Source organism: Quercus suber, unplaced genomic scaffold (genome assembly GCF_002906115.3).
Source record: "Quercus suber isolate HL8 unplaced genomic scaffold, Cork oak 2.0 scaffold_42, whole genome shotgun sequence".
Taxonomy (NCBI): Eukaryota; Viridiplantae; Streptophyta; class Magnoliopsida; order Fagales; family Fagaceae; genus Quercus; species Quercus suber.
Window position 1 is genome coordinate 1,000,114 of NW_027069507.1, and position 9,219 is coordinate 1,009,332.

At 34.7% G+C, this 9,219-nt stretch overlaps 1 protein-coding gene across 1 annotated transcript; it reads left to right on the plus strand.

Annotated features, from left to right (window-relative positions):
* Window positions 1–8,391, plus strand: LOC111992269 (UPF0613 protein PB24D3.06c). The gene is made up of 9 exons (XM_024024137.2): window positions 1–396; window positions 1,476–1,552; window positions 1,843–1,948; window positions 2,534–2,626; window positions 2,708–2,773; window positions 5,316–5,461; window positions 6,956–7,064; window positions 7,575–7,639; window positions 7,866–8,391. Exons 1-9 carry the CDS (start codon window positions 163–165, stop codon window positions 8,011–8,013), a joined length of 1,044 nt encoding a protein of 347 aa, XP_023879905.2. The 5' UTR covers window positions 1–162; the 3' UTR covers window positions 8,014–8,391.
* Window positions 8,392–9,219: the final 828 nt, after the last annotated feature.

Below are 9,219 nucleotides of genomic sequence, written 5' to 3' on the forward strand. Positions count from 1 at the left end.
GACCAACTCGAACTACGGAAGTTCAAAACTCAAACTCAAACAACAACTGCAAACTATATCCACTTCCTTAAACTCTGCGAACAAAAATTAAAAACCAAAATACAATTCAGATTCAGAGAAATTCATTTATTTATTTATGGTGATGAATCAGAGCCGTTGATTATGAATCTCTCGCTCTCTTCCTCCACTTCTTTATCGACCTCATCAACCACATCGTCTTCGTCTTCTTCTTCTTCTTCGACGTCGTGGTTCTCTGGCATTGTCAGAGGCCGCTCCGCCTCCGCCAAGATGAGCAGCAACTCCTCCGCCGCCGCCGGCTTTGACAGTCTTTCTCCGATTGTAAAGAAGAATCACTGGCGTGGTGTGCTCTTCAAGTATGGTCCCAAGCCTATTCAGGTTCGTGTTTTTTAATTATTAAAAAAATAATAATACCCTGGGAATGAGAATTCGAATTCACGTTTTTTTTTTTTTTTTTTGGGTTAGGAGATTTTGATTTTAATTGGGTTCTCGATTTGGTTTGAGTACTCGATCTCAGTCTTAAATTTGGTTATTTTGGATTCTGGGTTGTAGAAATTAAGTATTTTTAGTCAATTTTCTGAAATGATTCAATAATGAAATGAATTAGGAAATTTTCGATTTTGTAATTAATAAATTTTATGTTTTTTTTTTTTTGGGCTGGGGGTCATGTGATGGTGAGTTGATTTGATGTTGAACCCAATATTTGGTGAGAGAGATAGAGATGTTAAGGTTTCTGCAATTAAATCACTTTAAAATCAAAATAAATGTTGAAAAATGTTTTCTTTGTTACTGAATTTTGATTGTGTGTTGGTTGAGAATAGTTTGTCCAGGTAGTTAATTTTGGAAAATTGATGTGAATGCTGGTGAAATTTTTAATCATGGTAAACCGTAATATATCTGTGAAAACAAACAAACAGTGACTAGCTCATGTAATGACCCTTGCCCATATTATTTTCACATAAAATAGTATCACTAGAGGGGAGTGGGGTTTTGGTTTATGTTACACTCAAAACCCCCCATAGGGGTTTAGTGTACTACACTCAAAACCTCCAAGGGGGTTAAGTGTTATACAATTGACAGTTTACACATCAAACAATACCACATGGGGTTAAGTGTTACACTCAAAGCCTCAAGAGATGTTTTGTGTCTTATAGGGAAGCCAAAGGGGGTTTTGTATATTTTTACCTAACAAGAAAGAAAGCAGAGGTCAGGTTCATTTGCATCACTAGAACAAAAGGTCAATGTGAAGATGCGTCTTATGGCTCTCTAATTTTGTGATTTGCACAATATGAAGGTGTGTCAAGTGTGCGTATGCGTGAGCCTGCTTTTATGTCTGTTTTGTTGTTGCTGTTTGTGGCTCAATTGCCACATTTGTGCTCTCCTGGAGATATTAAACTTTTATTTGTACATCTATTTTAAAACTTCATGATTTTGTGATTGTTTTCCTCATTGTGCAGGTTGCATTTAAAACAGGTGATTATAGACAACAAGTAATTTTTATTGGTGGATTAACTGATGGCTTTCTTGCCACAGAGTATGTTTTTACTTTGTTTTTTTTACATAATTACTTTGATTGAAGTGAAATATTTCCGATTCCTAAAGAACTGATGTCTCAGTCTTTCTTTGCGGTGAATGAGATAATATCTTTTTCAAGATGGTCATTGAGAGACGGTTCTTTTTTTTCTTTTTGTTTTGATTAGAACCGAGAGGCAGTTCTTCAACTAATTGACAAAGACACCAGCTCTTTTAAACTATTCTGAATATTCAAAGCTAAATTTGAAAACTTGAAATTCCTGATTCTTTCTTCTTTCACATGATTTGCAGATACTTGGAACCTCTTGCAATTGCATTGGAGAAAGAGAAATGGTCACTTGTTCAACTACTTTTGTCATCCTCATATAGTGGATATGGCACCTCCAACTTGAAACAAGTAACTTCTGTTATGCTTTTTAATGTTAATGATGCCTGATCAATCATATTTTTAACTGTTAGGTCTCATATGTGTTATTTCTGATGTTTTGTCATGCCATAGGGAGTTACAGCTATTCCTATGCACAGTTGGGCGGTTTGTTCTATTTGAATTTTAGACATTGCAAATCTGAATATCTAATATTGTTTTGAAAGTACATTTAGAAGCTAGAGGTGTTTTTTTGTTGATGTAAAAATTCAGTTCAATTGGATTTTTTACACCATAAATATTGTAAAAATTCACCTCTCTAATTGGAAAATGTATAGTGCTTGTATAAACCCTAAAGTGAGAAAGAGATGGTAATTTTCCTTTCTTACAGTTGCATTGACCTTGGACATGGATATTTTACGTTGGAACTTACTATTCAGATTTTAGATTATTTAGATACTGAGCTCAGGTTTACTTTCATACTGTGTTGAGTCAGGTATTAATGTATGGAACTTGGGCTTGCCTTTTTTCTTTTGAAAGGGAGGGTGGAGGGGGTTGGTTCTTTTGAAATTATCCATGCTACTCTGGTTTTATGACGCTGTTTCATCTACCTTGAAGGATGCAATGGAGCTTGATCAGCTGATCAGTCATTTAATCAACAAAGAAGATTCTGAAGGTGTGGTACTACTGGGGCATAGTACTGGTTGTCAGGTTAGTACCAGTTGCATTATTATCTAAAAACTGGATCATAATTTCATTGGATCACTCACAAGACCGTCTTTGAATATCTAGGATATTGTGCATTATATGCGTACAAATGCTGCATGCTCCAGAGCAGTCCGTGCTGCCATTTTGCAGGTACTCACCTACCAATACCGTGCTCTGCTCCTTGTAATGTAATAGATTCAAAGATCTATATATCCATTCCTAAAAGTAAACCGTTAGTTGTGCTTCTTGATGTTAGAATGAGCTTCTGCAGTGAATGGCATGGCTTTTAGCTGATAACAAAGGCTTTTTTGTGTCCTTGCTTAATTTTTGCATCTGAATCCTGGGTGCAATCCACCTGGGTAGCAAATACTATTTAGCGGTACTAGTACATCACTACTACTAGCGATATCAGCTGTATAAAAAATTTCTCAAAACAGGTATATTATATACTAGGAAGCACAGTGCGGATTCAGGTCGGCGACACGGCAATTTTTGAAAAAGTAAGACGCGGAGGCAGCATGATACGTTTATTAATTTATTATTAAATATATTTTTATTTATATTTTCAATATATCGCTAAGTATTTTTTTTCATATAATGGTAAACATATATCAATTTAAAAGCAATAGTAGATAATAAAGTGAATACATAACCATTACACGATGTTCATAAATTGGAATACAATATCGAATGTTTAAAACTAAAACTAAATAAAAGATAAATTTGAAATTAACTTTTTTTTTTTTAATTTATAAGTATTTCGGCCCATATCGTGTTTAATTTCGGACCATTTCAGACCAAATCGGACCCATATCAGGTCCTATTTTGAACCGTTTCGGACCGAATTGGGCCACGTCAAAAAAAAAAAATTCGTTGGTGGATGCGCATGGAGCCGCGTCCACGGCTGCACTGCATATCCACACGAATCCGACTCAGGTGTGCTGGCCAAAACAGCGCAACTGTGATTCCTTGATTATATATACATGGGGGATGAGATATAACCTCCTGCCATAAATGACATGAAATTTTCTACATCAAATCAAACAAATGCCTTCACTTGAACTTTGGCTGGAGACGGGCTCTGTGGTTTCAATTGACCAGCCCTCTTGTTCTAATGATCCTGCTCCCATGGGAAATCCCTTATCTCAGTCCTACCTAATAGAACAGTTTGTGGATGTCTCCAAGTGCTGCAAAGCCTCTCACTGTTGTTTTTTTTTTATAAAATGCGAGATGCTAGAAGTGAAGTGCCTGGTTTGAAATTAAATAATTGAAGTCTATCTTTTCACCTAAGTGTAAGTTTGGCTTCCAGCATTTTCTTCTGTACTAATCTTGATTTCCACTTTGGAGCCTGATACAAATTAGAATTATATTAGAATGTGGTCATAAGATGTTTTGTTTTCAAATAAGAGATGTCTTCTTGGACAGGTTTGGAAGAAATTATGGCTGTTGTGTTGGCCATAATTTTTTAATCAGGGTGGTAAACTAATTCTGATGCTTGTCTTGTTGGCCCCCTTCTAACGGCGATGTTGTTTTAATTGGGGAATATATTGGAAGTTTGACAATTAGGTGTTCTTTGAGGTACTTAGATGAAAATATTATTTTCAGTTTAAAACAAATATGGCCCTCAATTGAATGCAATGGCAATAAAATCTTCATATTATCAAAGGTGCGTGAAATGGTAGAGTCTCAAAGGTGCGTGGCAATACAGCATTGATGTAGCAAAGTTGAAATAGCTGGGATGAGCTGAGTTAACTTGTTAATTGTGTACAGTGGACTTCTATGAATTACCTACTTTATTGTTTTTTATTTAAAATATTTTGTAGATATCATATTCTTTTCAAAAGCAAAATTTTTTCTTTTCTATGATATTTGATTCGATGATCCATTGATCAGTGGATTCTGCCTTATTGCCTAGTGAGTGCCTTGTTAATGGTGGCGGTGCATGATGATTTTATTTATTTTTGGATAAGTTACACAGTCACCCTATGGGTGTTGAACCTACGAACTTACCCTCCATCTCATTATAAAGAGGAAAAGGTGTCAGATGAGCTGGAGTTCATTGGCAGTCAACTGTGGAAGATGAATTATATGATAAGGATGACCTTTATCTACCATCCTCTCTGGTACATAGGGAGAATGGATTCTTTTGATAGGGAAAGAAAAGAACCCTTTCTCCCTCAGTAGAAGACAGGATACATAAGAATGGGTTCTTATATATAGAATGAGAAGAACAATTATCTTGTTTGTTATTTGACAGTTCATTGGATGGTCTAAATGGGAAAATCCTGCTGAGAAAAGCCTTTTCTTTTGCAACATTAAGAATGTCTAAATGTAGATTGATATGTATCCAAATAGATTGTGAAGGTTAAGCAATTTTTTTCATCAGTTAGCCATTAAAAAATTCCAAGGCACGAATTCCTTGGGAAAAGTTATGATATTATCAAACAAGTGCTTCGTCCTTGGTAGATTTTTAGACTTATCCTTTACATGTATGCATTGAGGGATGTGTGGATTACAATTAGTGGAGACAGATTGTATAGGTTAATGCTTATACCAACCCATTGCTTTTGGTGTTTGAACATTGAAATATAGAGTTTCTTTGTTGCCTGTGGCAGCATTTTAATACTTGAATTGCCTAGAAGCAGTGCATTTAATTGTAGCCTTTTGTCATAATGGCAATTGGAATGTTCAGGCTCCAGTCAGTGATCGGGAATATAGAGCGACCCTTCCAGAAACAGCTGCTATGATTGACTTGGCTTCTACCATGATAAGTGAAGGCCGGGGTTCAGAATTAATGCCAACGGAAGCAGACTCAGGATCCCCAATAACTGCTTCTAGGTTGGTATTTGACCATATTGTTACCATCCTTTCTAACTTTATATAATTGGAATTCTTTATTGGCAGTTTAGGGTTGATTCTTATCTTCATAATATTTTCTTTGCTTATTATTGTTTTCGGTCCAAACATTGATTCATTCAATAGAAATTTATCTCGATTCTTCCAATAGTGTAATCATGTTTGCAATACTAAATCTTCTTGATTTTCACGTTTTTGTTGTGTTTATACTTGCAAAACTGTCCAAATGAATTGAGCTGAGCTGGTTTTATTTTGGGTCTGTGGGCCTTTTACTGGAATGCTTCATATTCACATCAGAATTTATCTTTAAAGCGCCCCACCACCCACAACCCCCCCCCCCCTATCTAACCCCCCCAAACCCCCTTCCCCCAACCTTTTTTTCTGTTTCTGTCCTAAATTTGTAGACACCATCAAGGCATTCCTTATAGTGTACTAGCCAATAGGTGGTAATAACTCTGAAACAAAACAGTTCAGCCAAAATAAATAACTTTAAACAGAACAGGATGTAAGGGGTTGGCCTTTGTTTTTTCCTTTATTGTTTAAGATTCAAAATATTGGGAGTAGCTTTTTAAGTAATTAGTTAAACAGAAAAATATTTACAGGTCAATAATAAGGATTTCTGCTAGTGTACTTCCATGTCAAGAGCTTTGTTTATTTTTTATTTTTACTTTAACTCTCTTTTTCACTATAAGCATCAAAAGCTTCACTGATTATTTGCTGCTGAACATGGTTTGAAAACCTAATCAATGCTTGCAAGAAAAGAATTTAAACTCCTAAACCAAATAGGAAAAGAAAATAACAAATTACATAAAAGAAACCCTAATTATCAAATGATTGGGCTTAGTAGGTCTTTAGGCCCAATTATTATCAGGCTACGTCTATAAGGCCACAGGTTGGAGCGTCTTCTTTTCACGTCTATGCCCATAAGTCTGTGTAATTGGAGGCCTACATCTTGTGTCCTCACCAACTACTTTGCTCTGACCCAACAAATATAAACTCATTGCACTTATCCTGTCTTGATTATCATTTTTCGAAGGTATATGTTGGACCCCTGAACCTGTTTATTAGATACTAAGTTTTTATTCTACTGGTTAGATTAGATATAAATGTGGTTAATATTTACTGAGAAGATAGTGAAGAAAAGAGTCATAGATTGGCTTAAACAGAATATTGGTAGTTGGGAATTCTAGTCATGATTTCCCTTTTGCATTTTAAATAAAAATCCTAAGTCTTATTGTAGGGACCAAGAATGCAAACGTGATCAATTTTAAAAAAAAAAATTAAAACAACTGTGATGTGCCTGCAATTTTTATCATCTCATATGGAAATTGATCAGTCTTAACTCCTTTTTTGAGTCAGCAATTAATAAGCCCATTCATTTTTAGTGGAGTTGTGCACTAAAATATTGCTACTGCATATAAGAGTTTCATTTTAATTGCTATTGTTCACTTTGCTAAAAAGCCACTTACTTTGTAGGTATCACTCCCTCTGTGCATATATGGGGGATGATGACATGTTCAGTTCTGACCTTAGTGATGACCAGCTGAGACTGCGACTTGGCCACATGTCTAACACACCTTGCCAGGTATGCCTTTTTTGAATTCTTTTGTTTGATACACAAATTACTATAATGTATACCAGTACAAAAAGACACTTTATACAATATGTTATTTTCGAAAAAGAAAAAAAAAAATTGTTGGTAAGTGATTTTTTGGCCCAAAGGGAGGAGGGGGAAAGGGAGATTTAAACTAATGACCTTCGCTTTATGAGGCGTGGTTCCCGGCCTACCCCTCGGGGTTACTTCATCCAATATGTTCATGAATTAAGTAAAGCAAATATTCTGACATATTTGGGATAAAACAAATTATTTTCTTACCTATCCTAAAAGATAACACACCAAAATAAATAAATGTATAGGAATGATTTTTAAGCAGTCAGCTTAGTAATTAAGCCTATATAATCAGCCTCTATGATCCTTGCCTCTAGCAACAAGCCTAAGCTGTTTGCCTTAATACCAGAAGGATGTCATTTCTTTGTTTAGTGATGGTATGTGACAATATATATAATTAGGTGGTATGTCTTCTGTTCTCTGCAGGTTATCTTTTCCATGGCTGATGAATATGTACCAGAGTATGTGGACAAGAAAGCATTGGTTGAAAGGTAAGAACAAAACTCTTGCATGGTTAACTTTGGTACGCACAATTTTGTTATATGTTTTTTTTTTTTTCCAAAGTTGAAAACTTGGTGCGTTATGGTAGTAGAGAGATTGATGATACTTGTCTGAAACAATACAACAATACTATTGTCATGTCAATATTGTGTGTGCGTGTGAGAGAGATTTGAGATTTGATCAAATGAGCTTGACCTTACTTTCAAACTTATGTAGATTGTGCAGAGCACTGGGTGGTGCAGAGAAAGTTGAAATTGAATATGGGAATCACTCCCTGTCTAACAGAGTTGGCGAAGCTGTCCAGGCCATAATCGACTTTGTTAAAAGAGAGGGGCCTAGTGGGTGGGATGATCCATGGCACTAGTGTGGTGCCTTTTAATCCTCTTCATTTTCTTTTTACCCTTTCTATTATAATTTTATTTTTTTTTTCCACGTTTGGTTGAGCCTCAGCTTTGTTTTTCTGTATATTAGAGGGTGGGGAATTTTTAATTTGTCCAATTTATTGAAGGTATGATTTTAGTTTGCTTTATTGAACTTTAGTTAAAAGAGAGAACTTAGTGGTGGCATTAATTTATTAGGGAAAATTTTGAATTTTTTTTTTCTTCCACCATTCCATGGCTTTAGCTTGTCTGGTGTCAAAGTTCTCACTTTTCAGGTTTTGTTTGTTGTTTTTGTATACGCATTTCAAGTCTTTTTACACCAACAGTTAATGATAAATTGTTATAAATAGACATTTAGATTATTGTCATTGTTTGTGCTTTTAAGAAATATTGTTCATATTTTCTTCTCTGGTACTGCTTTACTTTATTCACACATATAGTACCTGGCTGATTATCAAAAAAAAATATATATAGTACCTGGAAATTAAACTAAACCATCTTAGTTTTAAGGTTCCCTTATACACATGCATATAGTGTCAGTCTGTCAGATAGCAAATTAGCTCTAAGCCCCACTTGCAAAAGAAATAATAAATCAGGTCTTATAAATACTTTTATTGAAGATTACTAATATGGAAAGTAAACAAACAGGACTTACTTTCTGTTTCTTTTTTTCTTTTTCTTTTTATGAAAATATCTGAACTCATTATAGCAAGAAATTGAAGTACAACAGAGCAGGGGATAAAAGCTCAAACTGGAGAACTTACTTTTTTCTCGACTAAACACTTGTCAATCCAAACAATAATGTCTAAAGGCTAGTACATCATTGCTGACCTCTAGATACCTAACCTTTTAACCTGTCTTTTTACTTGGAATAGACTTAAAAGCTTTCTTTCAAGCATCCTAAGGAAATAAGACTCTTTTAAGAATCAGGAACTGCCTCCAAAGAAAAAGAAACGATACATGCAAAATATTTTCATAACAAATTTTTGGTAGTTATTGTTATTAGTTTTAATTTAAATTTATTATTTAAATTACTCTTTTTTTACTAGTAACAGTAATAATTTGTCACTTAATATTTACTATTTAGTGTAAAAATCATGTTAAAATATTGTTTAATTAACATTTTTCTGAAGTAACGAACAATTAGTCAAGAAGCAGCCAAATATTCATTCATCAATATCGTTTTTGAC